Genomic DNA, 27018 nt, shown 5'->3' with positions numbered 1-27018 from the left:
CCCTGCCAAAGGAAGGACGGGTTGAAACAGACTCTCAGAGCATGGTGCCTAGAAGACTCCAGGTTGTTCACTCATTATGAGGGGGACGACTGGAAGATCGTGACGGCTGGATTGCTCGAGTTCAGAGGCGGGAACGTGACTGAAGGAGGTGGTACTTGGAGGTGCTACCAAAGATGGACCTGTGTACCAGGATGGTGTGCGGAAGCAGAACCGGACCTGGTGGAGCAGGAGCCATTGGATGAAAAGCCAGGAAAAGATTTCGACACCGAAAGGTTCCAGAGGACTACGACCAGGGAGTTACTGGAGCATCGTCATCGACGTGTTGGCATTGGGCCGAGATGTGTCGGTGAGAGGGGGTGTTGGGAAGGTCACCTCCCCATCTGTAAGCTTCCAAATGAGGAGTGCGTGGGGGAGGGAGACCTAGGGCAGGATGTGCCCAAGAGAGAAGAAAGAGAGGGGGCTGCCACATGGGCAGCACCTCACAGGATTGCGACCTGCAGATGGCGTCAGCATGGCAAGCCATATGACGAGGGTAGTGGGCAGGTGAAGGGCCTGCAACAGACCCTGATGATGGCGCGGTACAGGCGGGTCAGGACAGCAGGATGTACGAGACAGTACGGTGCAGGACAGGTGGCTGGGAAGAGCCTGGCAGAGGGCAGAACCAGCAGGCCTGGTGGAGCACCAAATTGGGGCTGTCAGTGGGCAGTAGGCATGCCTTATATAGGCTGGGCCCCTGCCTTGAATGGAGGGCCAAAGGCCCTAGAAGTGTGGGGCAAAAGGCCCAGTTTTGGAGCCCTTAAAGGGCTGGTTGGGCTGAGCCAACCAGGTCGGTTGGGCCAGCCAACCTGGTCTGTCCAGTCGGCGAGATTGGGACAGACTGGTCGGTATTTTTGCCATGCCGTGGGGCCTATGAATGCAGAGGCTCTTGCCTCATTTCAGCATCCAGCAGTGCAGCTTCCAGCAGAGCAGAAAGGAGCAGCAGAGCACAACCCTTGGGGCCTACATCCAGAAGCTGAAGGCGTACCAGTGTTGCTGCAGACTTAGCTCAGTGTGAGGCTGAGACCTTGGCTGTCTTCTAGGGCAGCAAGGAGCTGAGGTCAAAGGACGGAAAGTCTACAGAAGCTCCAGGTGGAGCACGCGGGCTCGAGTCTAGAGATAGCCAGCTGATAGGAGAAGGACCTTGTGGTAAGATCAGAGGACCACACCATTGGTGGGACTCTGGATCTGTCTCTCTTATATTGTGTCCATAGTTTTGGACAGAAATATATATATTTTGGTGGTTTCTCTATCTGGCTGATTCATTGTCTAGTGATGAGTTTGCACATCTATTGAATGCACATAAGTAAAGAAGTTTGTGATTCCACACCCACACCGCACACTGTGTGAGCTCCTGGGCATTACTATAAGTCTTCCGCTGCGTGTACCCTCTGTTGGGTCATTTCTAACAGGCCAGCGGCTGTGAGTCCTCCCTGGACCAATCCACTGCCTCCCAAAACTGGACCAATCCACTGCCTCCCAAAACGTGAAGATGTTGTCCAGGATGCTGCGCTCTTGGACAAACCTAGTCTGTGTGTCATGGATGATGTTGGTAAGATGGGGCCGTAACCTCAAACTCATGACCTTGGCGAGGATCTTGTATGCAGTATCAAGCAAAGTGATTGGCTCCACTGTCGGATATGTGACCCATCTCCCTCTTTCGGGATCAAACAAATCCACCCCTTGCTCAAGGATTGAGGGAGAAGGCTTGTGTTAAAAATCTCCTAGCAAGCTAAACGGAAAGGGGTGGAGATAATCTCCCAGAAGTTCCGAAAGAAGGTCGGAGCCAAGCCATCCTCATCCGGGCACTTCTAGGTCGGGAGAGCCTTGAGGGCTTCCCAGAGCTTCTCAAGTCTGCTGCATAAGTCCTGCGAGACTATTGTCGGAACGTGATCCCAAACTAGCTCTCGGGCCTCAAGACCAGCTGGGGTCATCCTCTCCGTCTGAAAGAGTTGGCCGTAAAAACCGGTGGTCATGTCCAGAACCTCTTGTGGGTCAGTGTGCATGATGCCCTGCGATTCCTAGAGACGTTGTAGCTGTGTGCCTGTCGATTGGGGCCCAGTGGTCTGAAAGAACTGCTTCGTCATCCTGTCCCCTTGTTGCACCCATCGGGCCCGGGAGGAGTGGTAGGAGAACTCATCCCGTCGCAGCTCTATGTTCTGAAGCTCGAGACGAGCGCTCTCGAATCTATAACTAAGCCACTGAGAAACTGTGTCCTACTCCCTGAGCCTCTCGATGGAGGCAAGGTTTCTCCTCAAAGACCGCTCACGCTCCTGAAGGGTCCTCCTCCGCCTAGGGGCATGAGCTTGCACCTCCTCACTGCTCCTCTGAATCGCATCGGCCACCCACGCAGCCCAGCCCTCACACGATCCCATCTCTGATTGCTCCCAAATCCCTGCCATGACCTGTTGAATCTCCTCGTCCTGCAAGAGGTCCTTTGGAATGCGGACCCCCTTCTAGGGGAGACCTCGGTAGGGCTGATCCAAGTGAAGTACCACTGGAGAGTCGTCTGACATCGTGGTACTTGCTAGAATCCCGGTAGATCCGCCTCTGTGTAGTGCCCAGTCCCCAACATAGAAACGGTCTAATCTCTCTAGCAATCCACCGTGTCTCCTGTGTCCAAAGGAGAAGAGAAGACTGCGAGGTGTCCTGCTGAAATCTGGCTCTCTCCATGGGTCTCTGCTATTGATCATGAAAATAAACTGCTTTCAGGTGCTACGCTCTGCTGCTGGCATTTCAGAGAACGAGGTGCCGCCCTGCTTGTCTTCCCCAAACTCCAGGTTGTTGAAGTCACCTCGAACAATCCAGGAGTCTACATCCGGAAGACACTCTGACAGCCGCCTCTAAAAGTCCGGGCGGTGCTGTCTACACGCTGGGGCATACGTGTTCAAGATCCCAATCCTAGACTCTCCCGTCCAAACTCCCATTCAAACTGCCCGTCTTGGAATGAGCTCGCCTTGATCGTAGACCTCTGGAGCCAAAGTCTGTGAGACTGAGATGCAGACCCCTCCGCTCCGTCCTACTACGAGGGAACACTCCTCTGGATTTCTCCCTGGGAGAAGGTGATGGTGTCGTCTGATGTTTGTGGCTGAAAACATGTGCTCCTGAATCATAAGGATGTCTACGGCTTGCCCTACCACTGCCCTCTGCAACTCCTGTCGGAGTATCAGGTACTGTGGCTGGCTACGAACATGGTCGTGGAGCCCGTGTACGTCCCAACTCACTATGGTCCAGCTCATGAGGATGGGGGAGTCGGGAAGAAGGCTCTCCTGTGAGTGGGTGCTTCTCCCAGAAAGACTGCCTTGTGTGATTTTGCCGGGGGTTTAGAGGGCGAGTAGTCAGTGTCTGTGCGACGCCGTACATGGGTGGATATCGGCTCAATACCGATCTTGCGTGCCCACTTCATCATGAAGGAGGCTTCCACCCCGAACAGCTTTGCACACTTCTGGAGGGGCCAGAAGTGTGCCTGCTCCACCTTTGCCTCCAGCGGCAATTTCATAACTCCTATCACCAAACCACACACCGGCTCCTTGCGTGTGAAGCTCAACTGAAAGTTCACCGCTGCGCCATGGGCATACCAAAGGTCTAGTCCGTGTGGCCCCATCCATCGTCCATCATGAGTGTAATCTGATTTCCCAAAATAGCATCGAACACCTTCGGGGACCACTTCTCCAACCCTGTGGAGACAAACAGAAATCTCCAAACGGGGTGTATCTGAGATTCCACTGCACTGATCAAACCCCCCTTCCGGGGCTGAAGGACCATGAGGTTATCTCCAATGGTAGAGGATATGAGTCCAGAATCTCCAGATAGTTCCAGGGTCCTAACCTCCAGAAGTCCCGCGGTAAGGGACGCCTAGGTTGGAGGTTGGGAGTTGCTGGCCGGGAGGATGAGCCTTGTCCCTCAGGATCCCTCCCTGAATGGACCTGTTGCTGTGATGAGGAAGCAGAAGGGGGCGTCATCGTTCCCTTGCCTGCTGGCAAGGGTGTTGAAGCGGAAGAACCTGCTGTTGAAGTGGAGAGGGGGGCGGCGGGAGAGGGAGGGGTAGGGACGCGGGGGACAGAGGGAGGGGGGCGGGTGGTGAGAGTGACCATAGAAGGGGGGGCTGAGGGGGGGGGGGGGAGGGCGCATGCCCATACTTTATTTCCGTTGTCAGTTAAAAGAAGTATAATTCCTCACATCAGGTCATGCATAATAATAAAAGATGCTTGGGATAAATTGGCCTCTTTATGTGATGTTCGCAATGAAGCAAGAGTTGCATACTTGAGAAAAGCAATTGGATGCCTTGAAATTGGATGAGGAAGAAAGCATGGATGCATATTTGACCAAAGTCAAAGACTGTAAGGAACAGTTGGTCAACATTGATGAAGTTATGCTAGATAGTTAGATTGTGTCAATATAGTTAGTGGACTTCCTACTTATATCAAGGGTTGACAACCACTTTGAGATTGGTGGCACAATGGGCAATCCCAACCACGAGCTTGTCACTTTGCTGTTGCAAGAAGAGTGAAGCCCTGCAAATTGGAATGCTTATATCAATGGTCCCATTATGAGGGTAATGGAAAGGCAACAAAGACATGTGGGAACCCAAGAATCATTGTGGTAATACTTTTGATGCCTATTAAAATGTAGACAAGAGAAAGAAAAGACAGAAAGCCAAGTTATGACATCTCTGAATACAAGAAGCCAAGTTATGACATCTCTGAATACAGGATGTGCATTGAATAAGTAAAGAAGAAGCAATCTAGCCTTCACGTCACTGATGCTTCATCTTCATGTGGGAAGGATGAATTAGCAAACACTGGTCATCGTGATTGGTCTTTTGTTGTCACATGCCAGGGTAATTCTTTGGTTCATGATTCATGTATGGCTGTCACTGATGCAGTTTGTCTGTGGTATTTTCATAGTGGTGCCCCCATACACATAACTTCATGCAAAAAATTGTTTCTTTTTTTGCATGATGCACCTAAGGGGGGCACTGTGATTTGTGTCAATAATGCGTCTTATCCTGTGAAAGATATTGGGCAAGTTGGGGGCTTTAACATCTGTTGATTTGGTCTCTCTTTAGGATGTTTTATATGGTTTAGGAACAAAAAGAATCTCATATCTATTTTAGCTATTGCTACTTTGGATATAGGGCTATTGTTGATGGTTATCGTTGTGACTTTATTATTTTAGAAACGGCAACATCATTTGTGAAGAACCAGACTTTTCGAGAATGCAAATGTGTGCAATGCATGCAGAATTTGAATGCCAATTGGCCCTCTAATGGGGAAGAGCGCCCTTGTGAGAGTACTTGTTTCTATTTCGACCTACAACGTGGGAGAGAGATGGCGGATGAATGCAATGTGGTAGAGAGAATGCTACGTGAGATTCACAATGAAAGGGTGATACCCTTTCATTAATGTCCCTTGAGATCACTCAAGTTCCATCGTCCCATTTACACCTACCCTTAGCCTATGACCCATGCATCTACCATTCAATGCACCTTAATGCACCCTTCCCTTCCTATTGCCCCTAGGACCTAGACAGGTGTGTGCACATTTTTATTAACAGAATAAGTATCACATGTCCAAATTCGATGTCGTCTAAAGCAGTGGCTCTAGCTCGACTAGTCCTATCTATTGAGATGATCCACCGCCATAACAAATCAGTCGGTGTCCATCATAAATACATATACATGTTGCACCATTGGCTTATAATATATAATAATGTTTTAATGTCTACTAATCACAGAATAGTGATTTCTATTGTCATGACACCATTGTCATCATTGGAACATTAATTAGGGGTCTTTATAGACTTGATGCCTATGAGAGAGAGGCAATCACAAAAGCACTTGTAGTAGAGGATTCAATCATTGTAGATACTCATTTGTGGCATGATCTTTTTGGACGTCTTAACTATGGAAGCCCCCCCTCCCCCTCCCAAAAAAAAAAAAAGGGGTTTACATTTAAATTAAAAAAGACACCAGTTTTTACATCAAAAGTTCTCCACCCCTGGCCATTACTATCAGGGAGAAGTAACATAGGGAGTTATCATCTAGAATTGGTCGGAATGAGTTAAAAAGGGTAATTGTTGAACATAGCATGTCAGACTGTCTCCTCCGTCGGCACCACATGAGTGATGACCTTGATAACCACAGTACCCGGGATGTGCATGTATGGACAAGAGCGCTTGTGCTTCTGTTCCTTCTCAGGATGTGCTCTCTTGGAGCGCTGAAGGGACTCGAGAAAGAGTTCCCTTGACATATTCTCATTGCGCACCTTAAAAGACGCACTTTCAGGATCTTCTGACGAGATGGGTCTCTTGCCCGTTTTTGACCGTTGGGGCCAGCCTCTCCAAAAAACCTGAATATATACCCCTCTTACCCCTCCCCCTCTCCACCAAGCTGTTAGAATTATAGATATAATTCAGCAGTGACCAATGTAATTTAATAAGCTAGTTAGGGGCACTTTTCCCCCTTTAAGAGGTTTGTCCCCCTAACCGCAGTTAGTTCACTAACTATGGTTAGTGACTACTAAGGTTTTGTCACTAGGACAAAACCTTATCTCTAACTCTTTCAGTTGTACTCTTTACACTCTTCTATTGCAACTCAGCTCTCAAGCTTTCAGCTCTCAAGCTCACTCTCTCTCCCCCCAAACTCTCACATTTGGTATCAGAGCAATTGATCCTGCTCCCTACTCCTTCCTCGTTCAGCTCCAGCCTACAACCCACGCGCCTACTGCCGCTCCTGCTGCTACATCCCGTCCGTACAACTCTAAAACGACTGTCCGTACAGTTCGTACGACTGTACGGAATCTGTACCCTGCACGTACCTTTCGTTGGTAGTGCGATCGTACTTGCCGTACTCCGCCGTACTTGCACGTACTCGTCCGTACCTACGTGTACTGTATCTGTCGTACTTGCACGTACCGTACTTGTTGCTTCCGTTTTTGTACTACACGCCGTACAGCAGTCGCTGTCCGTACTGCAGCGCCATACCAGCACACTTGCAATCAGCCCGCCGTACTGCTTGTACATGTCGTACCTACCCGTACTGTACTTGCAACAGCGCCTTACCAGCCTTACCTGCGTTGCCCGTACCAGCATCCGTACCAGCCTTACCAGTCGTACACCATCGGTCGTACCAGCCTTACCTGCCGTACAGTCGTACACCATCGGCCGTACAGCCATACGGCTTTTACTCCAAGTGTGTGTACCTGGCTGTACAGGTTGTACTTGCAGACAGCCATTGTTTGGCTTAGTTTTTGGGAGCACATTTGGGGCATCCTGTTTGTTGCAGACATTGCAATCAATTTGCAGCTGTTGAAGAAATTCGGAGCTGCACTTGGAACAAACATTGCAGACAGATCTGCAGATTTGGTCTGAAATTTGGGGCTTTCTGAGTTTTTGCCCCTTTCTGGTTGCAATTTTAAGCTCGAAATTTGGGGCTTTTGATTCTGCAGTACAATTTCTTGAAGAAATTTGGGGATTTTGTAATTACACTGCAATTTCGCAGTGAAATTTGGGGCTTTTGCAAACAGAGCGCAATTCTTGCAACATTTGGGGCTTTTGATCAATTTGCCCCTTTCTGGTTGCAATTTCGGGCCTATTTTGGGGCTTTTGTGTTGGGAGAGCAATTTTGGAGATTTCAGTTCATACTGCCTTTCTTGAAGTGTTTTGCAGCACTTTTGGCAGATTCTGGAGAGTTCTTGATGCTTGGACAGATTTCTGATAGTGCAAGTGCAGAAATCTGAGTTGCATTTACAGCCAGTGCTTGGCTGTGTATTTTGGGAGTTGTGCATTTCATTCCCAGTAAGGGAATTCAGTTTTGTATCTGCTTAAACATCTTTCTCAGATATGGCCCAGCAAAATCAGAATGACTTCCAGTTCGGTGGTCTTTCACAGGAAGACAAGTTGGATGGTACCAACTACTCCCTCTGGAGTTTTATGGTACGCAATATTCTGATTTCTCGCAATTTATGGGATTATGTGAATGGGGGTGAGATCTGACCAGCAGGTATGGCACCTAATACCCCTCCTCAGCAAGGAGGTGGAAGAGGTCGTGCACAGGGTGCAAGTTGTTGGTGCAGCTATAGCCACTACTCTAGAGCAGAAGAGATGGGATTCACGGGATGCCTTAGCTTTGTCATGCATCTTTCTTTCAGTGAAAAGATTTATCATTCCGCATATCCGGTCGTGTAAGACCTCGAAGGCAGCGTGGGATATCTTAGAAAGAATGTATGCAGCTCGGAATGATGCAAGGGTATCTTTCTTGAAAAGAGAGTTAAGTAATACACATATGGAAGAGGGTGACTCCATGTGAGTCCACCTCACAAAGCTACAGGATCTCAGAGAGCAATTATTGAACATAGATGAGATTATTACTGATTCAGAGATGATTACTACCACTCTGAGTTCTCTTCCTGAGTCTTATCTCAGCTTTCATACCTCGTTGAACTTATCATTGAAGGGGGGTGCAAATCCTCTCACTTTTCATGAGTTGATAGGACTTCTGCTTCAGGAAGAGCAGACCAGGAAAAACTTGGCTTCACGTGTAGGTGAACAAGCTATGCTCTCAAAGTTTAAGTCAAAAACAAAGGGACAGGCAAAGACATCAGTAAATCAGCCTTCCAGTGGGTCAGGACAGCCTTCACAAAAGGCTAAAAATGATGCAAGTAAGCCCAAGAAGAAGGGTTTTTGTCATTACTGCAAAAAGCCAGGTCATCACATTGGAGAATGCAGGAAAAGGCTTGCAAAAGAGAAGAAAAACAGCTCCGGTATGGCTGTTTCAGATTCAGCTCCTCATGCATCTGACAATGGGGATGCTGCAGCCAACTTTGTTGGACAGGACTATGCCTTTTTATCTTGCATTTCAGATTCTAGGCTCGTTGCTCCAGATGCTCGGGATAGTACAGCCACTTGTAATGATGATACATATGCATTTTTGACTTGCAGTTATGACTCTTCCACGGATGCATCTGCTTTCAGTGTCAATGAAACACTGAACACTTGGTATTTTGACAGCAGCATATCACTTCTAGGAAGTGTCTTTTTACTTCCTTGCATCCACCTCCCGTTGGTAAGAAAGTCACTTGTGCCAATAACTCGTCATATTCAGTACGTGGCACAGGAGAAGTTGAGCTTACTGCCATTGATGGCTCAGTTTTCAGACTTTCAGATGTCTTATATGTGCCTGGTATCACCAAGAATCTTCTTTCAGTGTCCACTCTTAACAGAGCTGGATTTCAGGTCATCTTTGAGGATGATAAATGTGCTGTCCGAGACAGGGAAAGTGATTATGCCTTAAGATTATCTGGTACTCTGCTACGTGGGCTTTTTCAGCTTGATCTTTTTGAGAAAAGAGCAGCCCATGCTCTTGCAGTTTCTACCCCTACTGCTGCCATGCAAAATGCAGAATTATGGCATGCCCGATATGGCCACATGCATTACAACAGCTTGATGACACTTCAAAAGCATTCTATGGTTGATGCATTGCCACCTCTTGAGATACCTCCTCCACATGCCTGTGAAGGGTGCATTTTAGGCAAGATGCATAGATCCCCCTTCAAAAAGGATGGTTCAGTTAAAGCTGTACGCAAATTACAGCTTATACACAGTGATGTCTGTGGTCCCATGAGGACTCCATCATTGGGTGGTCATCTCTACTTTGTTACCTTTATTGATGATTACTCCAATTTCACTTGGGTCTTTGGGCTGAAGCGCAAATCAGAAGTGTTCATGGTGTTTAAACACTTTTCAGCCATGGTTGAAAATGAAACCGGACTCAAGATACAGACATTGCGCACAGATAGAGGTGGGGAATTCTTGTCTGCAGATTTTGATGCTTTTCTGAAAGGCAAGGTATTTGTGCATCAGCTCACAGTGAGGCTGACCCCTCAGCAAAATGGCAAAGCTGAGAGGAAAAATAGAATTCTTATGAAGATGGACAGATGTATGCTGAAAAGCAAACACATGCCTCACAAATTCTAGCTTGAAGGTCTGATGTGTGCCAACTACATTTTAAATCGGGCTCCCACTAAGGCTTTGAAAACAAAAACTCCCTATGAGGTCTGGAATGGGAGAAAGCCTTCAGTGGATCATTTCCGAGTCTTTGGATGCCTTGCATATGCTCATGTGCCAGTTGAATTTAGGCACAAGTTGTCAGATAAGGCAATTAAGTGCATATTTGTTGGGTACAGTGCAGAAAGCAAGGGGAACCATCTCTACAATCCTGCTACACGCAAGATCATTGTCAGTAGAGATGTGATATTTGCAACAAATTCAGCTCACACTTAGGCTGAATTACAAATGCCTTCTTCTTCAGAGGATGTCTTTGAGGGGTTGCTACCCATTGCCTTGGATTCCCCTGCTGATATTTCTGATGCAAATCAGAATTTACAGCCACCTCCCGATGCTTTAGTTCAGCCATCATTCATCATGCCAAATGAGTGGAGGCTTCCAGGCCCTGGGTGACAGGCTGATGTAGATTCCTCTGGTAAGCAACCTTGGTACCTTAAAAGTGGGACACTTTAACTCCTCTTGGTACCTGCAACAATTTAATGAAGCACACCACCACTACCCATTAACTGTTAGCTTTTGCATGCAAGAATAATCTCTAGACTAATCCTAGTCTCTGTGTAGTTTGGGCATCCCTACCAAGCAAATTAATGCCCATGCACATACATTAATTTCTCTGGTTGACAGGGTCAACCTACCCTCTTTGCCTATAATTAAGGTGCTTTGACCCATAGTCAAGGCGCCTTAGTTATAACCAAATCTCGTTCGCCTAAGCCAAGTCTCCCTGATTGAAGTTAAGCCTTCTTGATCGAAGTCAATGCTTTGACTAATTAAAAGAACTCTTTGACCAAAATTAAACAAGGTGGGGATCCCACTAAGGCCTTGCCTCTTGGAGTGTCATTATAAGTGTAAGTGTAAATTTGCTCGATAAATATTTCCAATAACTTGTAAAAGGGAAACGATAGGTATAAATTGGAAGGAAAGGAAAAGAGAAAAAGCAAGTGAAGGTGAAGCAATATGGGGAAAGGTGATGAGTGAAAGAGAGGAGAGAAAAGAGGTGTTAGAAGCCCTTAACTACTATTAACCCACACTTAAACCATTTAACACAAAGCAAAACTTAACTATCAGTGGGTAGTTTGGGAGCCCTTACTAACGATGCATTCAAGTAAAAATGTTGAGAGCGCAGCTGAGGCTCACCGACTGACTGTGTGGTGGGGATGAGTATTGCACATTAACAGCCACAACAACACTCCTGTGAGCATAAACGATCCGATCACGGTGCACCACATCTGTGCTGTGAAAGGTACGGAAAAGAACGTCCATGGTGAATATGCATGTTCTTGCCCACTAGCCTTTACCACCATTACAATTCTAGATTGAAGGTATGGTTGGCTGAAGCTCACCATCGTTACCCACTGTGCTCCAATTGTCATGTCTCGAACAACTGCATGGTATTCGCTCTGCAGTAGACATCAATACGTCCATAATCTTTTCTCGGTGCAGGGAAAGAAACAAGGCCGTAATTTTGCTTGAGAGTCAATCCACTGTGTGCATTGAAGATTTTGAAATGTCTAGGTCATGTATCTCATTTGCCAGTTCAATTATCATAGCGTCGTATCCAGGGCTAGTCTTGTTCGGGTTGAAGTTGGATTTTGTGAACGAGAGCAACCTTCGTGAAGACATTGATGTGAGTATCCTGTGACATTAGAGGAGTCGGAACAATTTACAAATTGCCGAAAACTAGTGATGTTAGGAACAAGGATACGCAGATAACCGCACTCTGCACAGAGATCAGAAGAGTTTGCATCTACGGGAGTTGTGGAAAGTAGAAGGGCAGAAGAGAAAACAAGGTAGAAAGCAAAACAAGCAGAGGATGCAGATGTTCCCATGAAGCGAAGAGAAGGATGCGAGTATGATCTTTGGAGACCTATAGAGCAGATAATAGAAAGTCAGACAAGTTTTACAGGCTCGCAGATCTTTTTGTCGGACCATTTGAGCATATGATTGGATGCTTGTGGTTTCTTTTCTTTTTCACTCTACCTTAGTGGACGCAATTGTTTGTGCAAAGGGGTTGCGAGCATTATCGTATTAGTAATTTGTACACGAGGGAAACGAGTTTGACTTCTTTTGTCGGAGGGCCTATTGCCACACAAAAACCTACAACGTCAAGAGTTCATCCTCGCCACCACGCTTCACTAGAAATTGATTTGGTAAACAAGGAAAAACAACTACGAAGAATCGCTCAAAATGAATGTTGACAAGCTTCTAGTACATGTTCAGGTTCCATATATTAAGGTAACCTAGTGGCAATCTGATGAGATGTGAGAAGCTTTCGTATCTGTGTCTGTCAAGCTGTCTCGTGATGTGGGGGAGGGCATGGTCTCCTCGATCTCTGGATCTGGTGGGCTACATCAAGGGTGATGCCTCGTCTTTGGCGGTCGCCTTTGAGAAGGGATGAGATAGACCGGACCTTGATTGTGCGTACTTTGGGCTCTCTCCGTGTCGCACGTGGAGTGTGTGTCCCTCGTCTAGCCACATCGTGGTGGGCACTCCTACCGCTGATCCATGATGCTCTCATCTCGTGAAGCTCCTCTCCCTTGGCTACACTGGTAGCTGACTCAGATGCATAAAAGTCTTGTGACAAAAGTCAGTGATCTATCGATGGTGACTTGTAGCATCAGCCCATGCTGCTCTCTGGCCTGTTGCATCAGTGTGTCTCTCTGTCGGTGCATCTCAAGTGGGTAGAGCCCAACATAGACCTGATCGTGAAAATATCTTAGCCGTTTGAGTGGGCCAAAGCCATGTCCCTCCTGCAAGAGGCAATGATATCGTCCTCGGATCTCATAGTAGACTGGGCAGACACATAGAAAATGCTCATCCGTCTCGATCTCTCCCATCTGGCATAGTATGCAAGTCGTCTGCTCTCTAGGTATGCGTGTAGCTCTCCCTGCCTCACTCGAGAGTTGATGTGATGAGACTCGTAACTGACCAATGGCGATCCTCAGTGCATGTGAAACTCTCCTGTCCTCAAGATACTGAGGTGTGATCACTGATGACAAGACCGTGCTCTGAGATCCTCAGGAAGTGACCATGATAGAACTGGATCTTGGTGGAGAGCTCCTCTTCCCCTCAAGCCCTAGATGTATGGAGCTGGAGAAGGTCCAACCATATGATACGGTTGATCTCATCTTGTGGGATCATCTTGGGTGGTGCGTCCAGATTGTACTGAAAGGGAGGAAGTCTGTCCATCTAATTGCCGTGACTACCAAACCATGTGGATATCTGTGCGTACCATGCTGTATCGACACCACTCTCTGCTAGTCGCCTGGAGGACTCTAATGCTAGCCTCGGTAGTCTCCACTGGGGTAAGGACCAAACTCTGTGGAGGAACGTCACCGTCTGAAAGACGGCATCAACCTAGAGGGGGGTCATGGCAAACTCTGCCTGTATAATCTGATGAGGGACTGAGGGTTTACTCCGAATCATCCTGGATCCCATGGTCACCTGTAATATCTCAAATCTCTTCCACTCCGTCGCTGAAATATCACTCCCCCAAAAAGGTGTTGCGTACATGGCAGTCGGTCTCACCAGTGTGTCAAAGAGCCAGCCTTTCGTCGGGGGGTCCTGGAAGTGTGCTTGGAAGCATGGCCTCTCTAGTTGGGCTAGAGCGCCCCGTCCTCATGTGAGTCGTGCCATACCCGCATGGATCATCGTGAAACTTGGTCCAGTGAACACTATCCATAAATATGTGTAGGACTGCACACTCTCCACAGGCTCGCCGCGGTATCTGAAACTATGGTGATGGGTTACTACTGCTCGCGAGGTGTTGAAGATCATAACCTTGGTCTTCCCAAGGTTAATTATCAACTGTCTCTCCCTGCAGAACATCTCCAGAGCCTCTACATGTTTTTGCAGCTCCTCTGCTGAGGATTGTATGAGGACCCATATATCTTAGCCCAATCATAAGAGTATTGTAGTTCCCAGTGTCCATGGGATCACTTGCCTTGTGTATCGGTACTATGGTGGTGGTGCTCCAAGTAGGTGGGAAGCCATGGCATACGGCATGGTTGAACAGTTGTGCTAATATCAGGGTCAGGATCTCTTGCCCATGCGCAAAATGCTCAGTGCGTAATCCCTCATGATCTGGTGATTGTCGGTTATGAAGCCGGAGAAGGGCAGCTCGTACATTCTACGGAGTAAACAAATGGCATGTGGTGGGTCTTAGCCAAAGTATGGCCAATCATAAGAGTACGGTAGTTCCCAGTGTCCATGGGATCACTTGCCTTGTGTATCGGTACTATGGTGGTGGTGCTCCAGGTAGGTGGGAAGCCATGGCATATGGCATGGTTGAACAGCTGTGCTAATATCGGGGTCAGGATCTCTTGCCCATGCGCAAAATGCTCAGTGCGTAATCCCTCATGATTTGGTGATCGTGGGTTATGAAGCCGGAGAAGGGCAGCCCGTACATTCTGCGGAGTAAACAAATGGCATGTGGTGGGTCTAGGCATAGAGGACATATCAGGTGGTTCCTGACCTAGGACATCATATAGGGAGCAAGCATATGTGTGCCAGGCTGTGGGATCTGTGATGGGAACGGGTGACTTTCCTTCTGATAAGAGTTCCCATCCTACGCGAAAGGAGCTGATCACCTCATCCATCTTGTGCATGAGGAAAGCCCGCTTCTTACGCTGTGTCACTCAGCGTGAGATCCGTTGTGCCTCTAGTGAAGTCACATGTCCCAGTGCTATCCCACGTGTAAGGTGGGCTCTCATCTCTCTGCACTCATCATCAAACCAGGGATTTTGGGGCATCCTCCCATCTGGGACATGTGTAGATTGTGTCGTGGGAAAGGATCTGGCTGCAACATCATGTATCACCGATATAAGAGTGTCTGATGCATGTGCGAGGTCCATCCCATCGCCAAGTAGTACTGGAAGCTCAGAAGCCAGGTGGCTCTTGTACACTGGGTGGTGGGGGGGCCCTCCTCATGGCTGGTGTGGCGACCGATATACAGAAAGTGAGATATGAGTGGTCAGCTCCGAGTGGAGGAGGTGGCACCATAAAATCATGTACCCGTGGGGCCAATGCTAGTGGACCGAGCAGGTAGTCTATTGTACTACTCCCCCCTCCATGTGGGAAACAGGTGAGTCCGCCAGATAATGGCCATCTGCAAAGACCACTATATATGATCAGGTCATGTATAGCACCCAGCTCTAGTAAATGTCTCCCATATGCTGTCATTGGTGCATCTGCATCTGCCGATTGCCTCACGATCCCCAGCTCTGTTGCATCCATCTCCGGTACTATGAGGGAATCCTCATCAAAATCTAACAGGCCCACCTGTCTGTTCCCAGTACGTGCATTGAAGTCACCAAGGAGGAGAGTGTCCCCATGTTTGGAGAACTCCGTGATATCATCATGAATAGTCTCACATGGGCTGTGCCCATCAGTGGTGACCTCTCGTGCATAGGATGATGTATCTGGGGGAAAATAGCTTACTGCAATGAAGGTCAGCTGTGTGTCTGGTAACTGGATCCGAATCCACATGTGTTGTGCATGCTCCTTCCTTCGCATCATAGAGAGGAGTGGCCTCAGATGTGATCTGAAAAGGACAGCCACACCTCTGGATCCTCGTACCCGACTATCCCATCTCAGTTCCCTCCTGTGGGCAGATTCCCATGTGTATCCTGACACTGTGGGTAGCCCTCTCTCTGGGCTCTCATGTGTCTCGGTATAGAAGATCACCTCTCTGTTATGGTATGTCTCCAAGAACCCCCTGGGGCGGACCATAGGGTGCCATTACAATTCCACAATGCCATCCTCAATTTGTTTTGCATACTTGCCCCATCGTTTAGACACCGTCATGTGCTGTCCCCTTCTCCTCCTACTGCATCTCGTGCTTCTTTTTCTACCCTCTCTTGAATTCACCCTACCATCTTTGTAAACTGCCCATTTCCCCTCTTGCCTTGCAGCCATCACCCGTACCATTCCTTCCCTTCTATGCTCCTACTCTAGGAGTGTGAGATCTTCATCTAGAAAGATCCTAGTCCCCTTCAGTGCTGCCCGTGTACTCATAAGGGTGGATCTATCTGTGGCTGTTCACAGCTTTACCACCAAAGGCCTCGTTGGTGCATCTGTTTTTCCCACTCTCCAAGCTGATTCACAAGTGAGGTTTACTCCCATTTTGTCAAAGAGGATTTTGGTGTTTGCCATGGGGACTCAGGAGGTCCTAAAACTTCTATGTTGCTCATCATTCGCACTCCGGTGGAGTTTACAAATAGCTCTGTTTCCAATTCATTGGATGTATAGTCCTCCTCCCTGGTTGTTAGCCCCCATTTCGGAGATTCCATAGGCAATGAGTTGGGTCCTCTAGAAAGAGGCTAGTTTCTTTTCAGCCAACTGTTCTTTATTATTTCCCCATGATTAGTGCCTCAGGGACTATTGATTTGTGTGGTTGGTTTTTCAAGGATTAGTAGAAAGTTATTTTCTCTCAAGGACCCTCACAAGACTAGTTTTTCCAATATAAGATTTGATCTACAAATTTGAAGTAGTAGAGGAGGAGAGTGATACCATTGACACCATACCCTTTGACACCTCCTTTCGCAATTATAGAAAAGGTCACATTGTATGCATCTGCATACATCAACCATCATAGAGTCCCACATGTAGTGATCAAGACTCAATAGCAGTGGGTTGCATGACCATCCATTCATTACACAATGGATCACATGGGGGGTCTCATTCATGCCAATAATGGGAAGGTCATCCGTACAAGAATGGGAATGTTGTCCTTGCAAGAACACATGTATTATGCATGGGGCATCCTTTAGATAGACTTTCAAAAACAATAAAGTCCAATACGAGTTTATTTTGAATCAATTAAATAATGAACTTCTCATGCCTAAGCCATGTCATTTTTCCCTTGTACCGTTGTTTGCAAAGCTGCCATTTCCTTTTTCATTCATTCTCTGATTTCAGCATCTCAATGGTCTTGCATCCTTCCCCTGACGTCCCCTTTGAATTTGTGAGCTGCTGCAATTGCTCTTTAATGGTGTTCAGCTCCTTGTTAAAAGGTGGCTGAAACTCCCCTTCTTCCCAATGTGCACTTGCCTTCAGTTTGTCGTTCTCACTTTGGAGGGCAGCAACATGGGTTCCGAGTGTCTCAAATTTTGAGGTCAAATTACTGTTTTTTTCATCTAGAGCACAAGTCATGTCCTGCATCATTTGACCTTTCTCACATGTCCATTTGTTTTGCATCTCCTCTTGCCATTTCTTCATTTCATCTTGCATTTGGGCTCGGAGGTTTGAGAGCTCCTCTTCTGTAGCGTCTCTCAGCTTCTTGCGTAGGCCTTCAATTTCTGTGTCTTGCATCGTACATATTTCCTTGAGTGTTGATATGCAAGCCTTGGCGCTCGGGTCTTCTATTTGCTCTGCCTTCGTCCAGATGAGGCTATACTTCTGGTCCTTATCTCCTCTTGTTTTCTGGTCGGGTGAGCTCTCCTTTGTCCCCATATTGCAGCCTTTCTTGGTCCTTTCTTGAGTGGTCTGCTAATCTTCTTGCAGGTACAGGTACGGTGCAGATTGCGAGGAATTTAGAGGTGGTAAGCGGGCCTTGAGGTATTGAGGGGGCTGGCCACCAAGGTCAGCCTTGATGCCTAGCAGCTCAAGGCTGCTTCACAAGCAGCGCACAGCTGCTTCAGGCCCTCCTTATGGCAAGGCTGAGCAGCCCACGGGGCTGCCTTGAAGCTTCGGGGCTAAGCTGCCCCTTGTATCCCAACAGCAGGATGCAGCAAGTGTGGCGGGGAGGTGGGTGCAGCAGCGTAGGCAGCAAGCAGAAGTGTGGCGGGGAGGTGGGCGCAGCAAGCAGCAAGCAGCGCAGCAAACAGCTCACGGCGGGCAGGGCGGAGCTAGGCGGAAACAGCATGGCGGGGAGCAGCGTGGCGTGGAGGAGCAGCATGGCGAGGAGGTGCAGCAAGGCGAGGAGGTGCAGCAGCATGGCGGGGAGGTGGGTGCAGCATGGCGCGCGCGAGAGAGAGAGAGAGAGAGAGAGAGAGAGAGAGAGAGAGAGAGAGAGAGAGAGGGGGGGGGGGGAGCGGGGAAGAAAAAGATGGGAAGAGAAAGAGAAAGAAGAAGGAAGAGAGAGAGAGAGAAGAAGAAGAAGAAGAAGAATGTATTACCGTCCTCTGGGGGCCGAAATACCGACCCATGGGACCCATAAAAGTCACGATACAAGTGTCTCCTTCCTTTTATGGAAGGGGGGGAGAACAATTATTTTGAAATACATTGAGTAATACAACATTCACGATATTTAAGAACCTTGGCAATATAGTTACCCAGAGTGGCTATATGGCTATGTGAGAGCAAGCTTGCTAGGGTGTCGTGTTCCTCTGTAATATTGTTAAAGTCCCTCCTTATGCAGGCATACCGTGTGCATGTAAGGAGGACATGTGCTTCTGTCTCTACTTGTTCTTGGTCACACAGCTTGCAAAATCTTTGTTCCCTTGAGACATCTCCCCAAGCACCTTTCTCTATCTCCAGAGTGTGTGATCGGGTGCGGATGAGTGCAATGCTTCTCCTTGCATTTGCAGGTATGGGCATAGTTATGTATTTTTGTGCATTTTCTTCCTCCTTGGAGAGAGGGGGGGGGGGGGGGGAGAAAAATATGGGAAGAGAAAGAGAAGGAAGAGAGAGAGAAAGGGGGAGAAAAAAATGGGATGCAAATAGCAGTAATCAATAACCAATCCAATAGTTCCACGCAGCCAACCCCAAAACGAATCGAATATTGCCACTTGGGCAAGTCAAAAATAGAAATTTATAATCTCCACCAAAACCAAGCCTTCACTAAAGCCTTTCCCCTAGGCATGCCAAAAATGGGCAAGAAACTTGCTAAATTTAGGCATGAAACTTGCTACAAGAAAGTTCCTATATAGGAAGTTACTAATTGGTCAAACATTCGTAACTATACCATTAACTTAAGACTGGACCCTAGTCCCCCACTAACCCGGTCAAGTTGACCGACTACTCACAAACCCCCCACTCTCCCAACCCACCTCCCAAAAATCCACTCGATCCCTAAGACCCTTTGCAGGGCCAAAAATAAATGAGAAACTCATTAATTATGATCAAATAAGAGGTCAACTTTGTACTTTACTTGGAATATTTATAGCTTGGTGACACGTTGTTAACTTGCCCTCATGATTATAGGGGCAAGGACAACCACATGGGATTAAATAGTTCATGATATATATGTTTTAATATTCAGTTAAAGACACATTGCTCAGGTGTGTGTTTAGAGTATTACGTTCCGTCTCTCCCTATTTCTTCTACTTTCTTTACCTTCTTTCTTGTGCATCATAAACATTTGCATGTTGGCTTCTTTGCTATTTTGGGAGCTTGGTTGCTTTGCAGGTTAGTTCAATGGTTTCACAGCTGTTTGGTGATAATTTTTGATGTTTACATAGTTTAGTACATGCACTACTCAAGTTAATCATAGTTCATTTTTATTTCACATGTTTGCTCGCATTTAAAGGGTTATTGATGTTGGAAAAGTTCTTTATTGTTACTTGTAGGATGATGACGAGACTGTGGCCATGATCAAGGAATTGATTGAGACACGAATTCGGCCTGCAGTGAAAGATGATGGTGGTGATATCGAATACCATGGATTTGACGTGTATGTTTATTTTTTGAACATTCTCTTTTGTTTAAGTTAATGTGCATGTGCATGTCCCCCCATACATTGAAAAATGGGAAATTCCCATTAATTAGTTGTTGGGAAGAGAAGAGGGGTGAAAAGGAAGAGGGAAAGGGCATGATTAAACTAAGGGATAAAGTGGGAAGGGAGGAGTTTCAATTAAGAGGGACCACTTAAGAAGGGGGCATTAAAGAAGAAGGCAAGTACTAGAGGGGGAGGGGGAATGGGACCATTTGAAGGGGGCTTTAAAGAACAAGGCAAGTACTAAAGGGGAAGGGGGAAGAGGGATCATAATATTTTAGTTAGCACTAGGTATGCTCTTCCACTCTATAGCTTAGTGGTAGCGTTCACATGTGGGAAAAACAAGATTGTGGGTTCTAATCCTACCCTCTTAAATAAGGTGCACTCTTCTTAGGCATAGCTTAAAATAATTTAATTAACCCAAATAAATCAATCAATCCATGGACAAGTATAGGTTAATTAACCTCTATGGTCCAAAACAAATAGGAATATAATAAAGTTGAGCCAGTATGTCCCCCCATACATTGATAAATGTATAAGTGTTCAAGAAAAGAAATCAGATTGCATGATTGATTTTCGTAATCCCAATCTAAATTATTCAACCCCTATGCTATATAAAACTGTCAGTACATGTGACATCCAATATGGATAGCTATTCAAATTGACTTATTGCTATTCCATAAGAAGGAAGAAACATTCCCAACATGTGTAAATAGATAATTTGGACAAATATATGTACTATATAGAGTATTTCTGAGAATATACTCTTATTTGATGCATAACCATGCTCATCCTAGAAATTTATAGCATCTTTGATGGATAATTCTATGCATAACATATCTTTATAATTAATCTTGTTCTAATGACATATACCCTTTGTAGACCGAATATCTTGGGTATCCCATAGCACCAAGATATAGTAGGTAGGTAGGTTTATATCAAAATATGCCTTTTAGCAATTCATTTTGGTTTCTGTGACTCAAAAGTTACACCACCTGGTCGATTTTATTTGCTAAACCACAAATTTATTTCTGGAGAAGACTTCAAAGCAAGTTTTTCAATATTTGGTCAAATTTAAGTTAGTAGGCCTAATAGTGTATCATCACAATGTGGCCACAAGTAAAGTAATGAACCTTACAAAACAATACCAATTGATTCTAAAGGACATCCATTCTTCTCACTAAATCAAATTAGTCACATGACGTTGCCTTCGTTGTTATCTTTCAAATGACCAAACTTGTGGTTAAAGATTATTTTGGGTCCCCTTGGAAATGTCGTTTTGTAAAAATGGCGGTATAGAAAATTTAACCCAGAGTCATTATTGGTGACAGTGTTAGAGTCAGTGCAAGCATCGGTAGTCATCGGATTAGGCGTCTGTATATACCGACGCGCATACCGACATCTATACCGACTAGCATTCCGTCGTCGATATTGACACCTCCCTCGCCCACCAACCATACCGATGATTTTTGCGCCCGCGCTCGCGAAGTGTTAGGAGACAACATCAGAAAGAGGCCCGTGTCTCGTAGTGTGCTTGAAGCAAGTTGGAACCAAACTTGTTAGAATAATGAATAACCAAATAGCATGAATAAACAATGCATATGTTTTGAATACCTACGCAAGACCTGGGGATCAGTTGCTTGGTTGTCACTCATTGGTCCACAGGCTCTCTTCGAGGGACATGACATGGACATAGCTTTATTTGTTCGACGACAACTTGTGGAGTCATGCTCCCTCCGGGATGTTCCGTTTACTCCATTCAGAGCTCCCCAAGCTTCTGTAGACACATCTTGGGAGATTCTGGCTAGTATCACAGCATGGCATATTTGGAGAGCCAGATGTACAGAGGCTTTGGAGGACTCCCAGGTTCACCCTTCTCAGACTATGGCCAGTATCTGGGCAGATACTATACACACTTTGATGGCCATTTGGGCGAACATACAGGGAACCTCGAGGACTGCTACAGCTAGGAGGGTTGCTTTTCTCAGAGTCTGGAAGGATTGTCCTTTCTTCTCTTACTCTCCTTTAGGGATGAGGTGGCATTTTGAGCCGCCACCTGGGATTTTTGTTTGCTCATTCTGAGCGTTTTTTCTCATGCTCGACATGATGTACTCCGGCACTTGAGCTTGCTCTGCGGTTTTTATCCATACTTAATGAACTACTTTTCTTGAAAAAAAAAAAAAACCTACGCAAGATTGATTCTTTCGAGTACCTATGCAAAACTTGCATGCATATCTACTTTTCCCTTGCTTTACCCTGCTGCATCTTTTGGAACATAGCTAAGCCTTGCATAGGTCTTAAATTTTCAATCGTGGCCTTAAAGTCTCTCTGTCCTAGGTACTCTCTCTCTCTCTCTCTCTCTCTCTCATACACACACTATTTCTTCACATCACAATCACATGGATGTTTCTACATCAGATCTCGATAACTTTCTACTCTTTGAACCTTTCACATTGAAGGTTGAAAATCTTGGACACGTCCCAGAGATTTTTCACTAATTGCATTTTACACGTGCCCTTTGGACTTGGAAAACACCACATCCCCATCCCTAGAAGACATTTGGACTCTTCTATTTCAAATCTCGCACTTGGACACCTCAATTCAAATTACAGTTTGATCTATGAGATCATATTCCCTCAAACTTCTTAACTATGATCTTTGGCTCGGCCATTGTGTAGCTTGAGGGTTGTGTGTTTGAAATCATTGGTGGTAAAGAGTGAGCAGGAAGTAGGGCGTGGTACATTTGTAATGTGTGTCGAATGATCGGGTCATTGAGAGGGGATGTGGACCTCCGCTCGAGAAATTTTGCCAGAAATCCTTGGAATTATTACTAAACAGAATGTTTAGTAGTTGTTCCTCATTCTGACGGATAAAGTCTCTCTTCTTTCAATGCACCAGGCTATGATACTCTCGTGATGCTTGGTCTCGAGTCTAAGCTGACAGCGCAAGGCCTTACACTCGTCATTACACCAGCTATTGCAAGGGGCTGATCGATTGAGTGGTGGATGGGTGGCTCTAGTGGTGTGAGGGAAGGACTGGATGGTGGCATCATGTAGGAAATGGGTAGATAAGTGCGGCTCTTGCCTCTAGTATACTTTAGGTCCTCAGCATAGTGTAGAGGCGGGCAGCAAATGAATCTACTAGAAGGTGGTGTAAGTAGAGTGTGATATGCTCGGTGGTGGTAGTGGGATGGATAAGCTAAAAAAAATGTTTGCATGATCAGTTCCATAAGGTGGCTGCGGAGTAGAGAAATTTGTTATGTGAGAGCAAAGGCAAAGGATCCCATGATATAGTAGGCGAAGGCAGGGGATCCCATGATAAAGTCAAGAACGTTGCTTGTTTGGGAGAGACTAAAATGAAATCGTTTAGTCTTCACAAGCAATGTAGCTTGAATGAAGAGATTTTGGACTACCTTTTGATTAGCCTTCTCCTTTAGTGCTAGCCTTCGTCATGGCTGAGTCAGTTCTTCACCTTCGGAGTGCCGATAGAAACTCAATACATAGACTTTGTATAAATGGATGCTCAAGTATGTGTGGGTGTGTGGATTTGTATGTGTGAGAGCATATGTTTATACTATGGTCTACACCCACTGTTGGGCGCTGATGACGTCAATGGGGATGTCATAGTAGCTAGTCCCTGCTATGCGTGATGGAGTTTATGGTTTTCAACCTTATGAGTGACTATCATGAGATTGAAATTGCACTATGTTGTGTTTTTAGAGGATGAGTTTGGGCATGTTCCTGGACATCTAGGTAGATACATCGGTCCCTCCTCTGTGGGAAACAAGTGAGCCCATCGGAAGATGGCCCTCTCTCTAGACCATTGTGGTCATGCATCTTGTCCATATCAATGAAGGCATGCCCATATGTGGTGATTTGGGATTGTCGATCTGCGAACACTCGGGATATACCTGCCTCATGTAAATCAATGTGAGGCGACATGATCGAGTCATGCTAAAGATCAATGATCCATACCTGGCAGTCAGTAGTCCTGGCGTTGGAGTTTCCAAGGACGACTACTTCTCTCGAAGCTCCCTGGTAAAATGTGAGGACTCTAGAGGAGAGGAGTAGGAAAGTATCTCACGATGATGTGCTTTTGATCTGAATCTAGAATGAATCTGGCTTGTAGGTCGTGTGTCTCCACGGTGATCATCCCTGTGAGAGATGATCGGTACAAACTGCTATCCTGTCGGATCCATGTACCCCCTCGCCATCCTTGGTCTCGTCTCAATAATTAAACTCCCATGTGTATCCACAGATTGGGGGTAGCAGGTGCTCCAGGCTCTGATGAGTCTTTGTAGAGAAGGCAATGTCTTGTCCACTCCAAAAATCTCCTGGTTTTGACCATAAGGTTCCATTACAGTTTACAGTTTCAAATGATACAAGCTAGTACATCAGCCCTGTGGGTCTCATAGGCCCTGCATTCTATGTGGTTGTGTCAATGGGTCCTCACCTAGATCCATTCAAGAGCTGACCCTCATGTACCACATACCTCTTCCCCTCCTTACGCGTGGTATATGGCTGCAGAAAGGGGGATGGCCTCTCCTGTACCTGTGGAGGAATAAGGTCCTCGTCCATGTAAACATCTGCGTGCTTGCGCAATGTTGCTAGTCGAGTCCGATTTCTGTATGAAACGTATCACAAGTGGCTCATCTCTAGTAGGATCTCGTTCGACTCTACTCCCTCGATACCATGCTCTGGTACTCCCAAGGTGGAGGTAACAAAGGTGCTAGCATTTGAAATGGCTGAGCTGGTGCGTGTAACCCCGCAGATACTGATGTTGAGAGACTTATTGGCTCTCTGTTGCTGCTCAAGTAGAGTGGTTTAAACGGTTGTCTTCCTAGGCCCATGTTTCACAAAATCCACCCACTTGGAGGTCTCCAAAATGACCATCTCCATGGCAATCCTCTCCTCAATCGTAGGACTGCTCCCTGGGGCTCCTTTTGTATGGCGATGAAAGTCATCCACCTCCTTTCGGAATCAGCAGCCACTGTCCGAGCTGTAAGGAAATCTTGTCGTAAGGTCTCTATATACCTCTACTGCTAAATCTCTCCTGCCCCTCATGTCGTGTATCTCCTGCTGTAGCTTTTGCAAGATGTCCGGATGAACTATGGATTGCTGTGGGGGATATCTCATGGGCTGGAGAGGAACTAGTCATGGTCTGTATGGCATAGATATCTGGAGGGGGCAGGGAGGTAGGGGTGACCTGGGCGAGAGGACTGGATTGGAGACTGTGACAAGTGCAGCGAAAATGAACGGGAGAGAGAGATAGATAGCACACCTCACACACATGACATTGAGAAGGAGAGAGAAAGCACAGGAGAACTGCAAGTGATCTATGGAGAAAACCCTACTACAACTGGGGGAAAACCTTGGAACCAACGGGCTGCTCGAGAGCTTAGACAAACAGCTCAACAACCAAGAGAATTGGAGTACAAGGGAGTGGATGAACTGCTCCACTACCCTGCTCCTCAAGTGCTACTGTGGGCTGGCTCTGCACCTCTTCCAGGCACCAAACGGAATCAAACTGAAATGCCCAAATAAGGGGAGGGGGAGGCATATATATAGGCCAGCCCCCCCTGGTCGGCCAGCATAGTAGGGCACCGACCAGCCTACTCATGAGGCCGACTCCTACAGCCTGCCATTTAGGGCTGTCCAGGCCCTAAGAGAGGGCACACACCTCTCCAAAACAGGGGCTATATCCAGCTAGGGTGGCCGACCTGCAGGTCGGCCCACCCACTACTCACAACCCACAAAAAGGGGCCCATAGGAGGTGCCTAAGGGCAGCAAGGTGAAACACACTTGCTCACACAGCCCTGCACCCCACTTGGGAACCTCCGTGGCTTACGTGGCACCACATGAGGCACTGGAAACCACACCTACACTCACGGGGGGTGGGCACACCCACAACGCAGGCCCTCACTCTCTTCCCTAGCCTCAGTCACTGCGCGGGCACACCCACAATCAAGGCCCTCTCTCTCTAGGTGACATCAGGAGATGTTGACCTCTAACACTCCCTCTCAGCTCTTGGATGGAATAGAGATGCCAGGGAGCTGGGTGTGCCGCTGGAACAACAGGAGGAATTTATCGTGTGATTCTCCACCGTTGAAGACCGCCGCAAGTACTATTGAAGAAGCCCCCTCGTGGCACGAACTGCCTCAGCACGATCACTGGAAACCTGGAACCGTGATTCCTAGGCCACTGGTGCTAGGAACAGTCCTCTGGTCTGGTAATGATACTTTGGGTCATCTGGTACAACAATCCAACTGCTGGTATTGATAATCCTAGAACAATAATCCAATTGATATTGCTTCTGGTGCAAGGTCTGCTTCTCTGCATGGGCACCTGTATCTTAGAGCTAGATAGCACCCTCTGCAGCCCCCTCTCAAGTCCAAACTGGTACATTGTCGCCAGATTGATGAACTTTAGTGCTCCAATGGCAACGAGCATATAACAACTCACAAGGATCAATCAATTGTGTCTGGGTTCCCGCACTGGCAATCTACTGACCCATCTAGATCTCCAGCAGCATCAGACAATAGCTGCAGCAAAACACTAGGAGACCCCTTCTGGATCTGCCAGGTCATAACGCCCAAATAGAACTTTTTTTTTGCCGAAAAAACAGTGCTAATTATATTACTTCGAGAACAAGATACAAAAGGTCAGCTTGTAGCTGACGGGCTGCGTTCACAAATCGGACACAGCCCTAAAAGGTAACAAAATAAATCATACTCTCACGGAGGGATAAGGCGAGTGTGAATGAACAGCCATCGGGGTGGTGAGTAGTGCCACCGAAGGCCCTGCGAAGTCTGCTCCAAGAAGAGGCCCTGTGTGTCCCAAGCCCGTAGGAAGCGTCTCCGCTTCTCCCGGCCGGCCCGGGAATCTCCCTGAATCTGGTCCCACTGGCCTCTGAGGGTATGAATAATCTCGCTCCAAATCTCCGTCATGATCTGGGCAGTCGATAAGGAGGTGCCACCGAGGATCTGCGCGCAGCGCGAGGTCCAGATGTGCCACCCTGCAATGCTGCTAATAATCTCCCAGACTGGCTGCCTCTCCTGAACTCCTGTATCAGCCTCTGCTAGGTGCTGCGGGATACCCTCGAGCGGCCCCCACGTCCCCTTTGTGATAAGGAAAGTGGGGTCCTGCTGGCATGCCTCGAATAAGTGATGAAGACCAGGTGCGGTGCTGCACCAACAGAACGCGCCCCAAGTGATCAATCCTAGCTCCGGTGCTGCGCGAGTAAGAATCCCGAAAGTCCACCTCCAC

The 27018-nt window shown here is 47.0% G+C and overlaps 1 protein-coding gene across 1 annotated transcript in view; it reads left to right on the top strand.

Moving 5' to 3' along the window:
* The window catches only part of LOC147893195 (nifU-like protein 5, mitochondrial), a 63325-nt gene that overhangs the window by 19608 nt on the left and 16699 nt on the right, over nt 1–27018 (top strand). The window contains exon 4 of the mRNA XM_087386556.1: nt 19608–19711. Coding sequence (XP_087242682.1) covers nt 19608–19711 — 104 coding nt within the window. The remainder of the gene's footprint in view (nt 1–19607; nt 19712–27018) is intronic.

The sequence above is a fragment of the Dipteris shenzhenensis genome, chromosome 15 (genome assembly GCF_047967505.1).
Source record: "Dipteris shenzhenensis isolate YYH24624 ecotype China chromosome 15, Dip_SZ_1.0, whole genome shotgun sequence".
Lineage (NCBI taxonomy): Eukaryota > Viridiplantae > Streptophyta > Polypodiopsida > Gleicheniales > Dipteridaceae > Dipteris > Dipteris shenzhenensis.
Note: the sequence above shows the minus strand (reverse complement) of the source record. Positions and strands in the feature narration are given on the sequence as shown.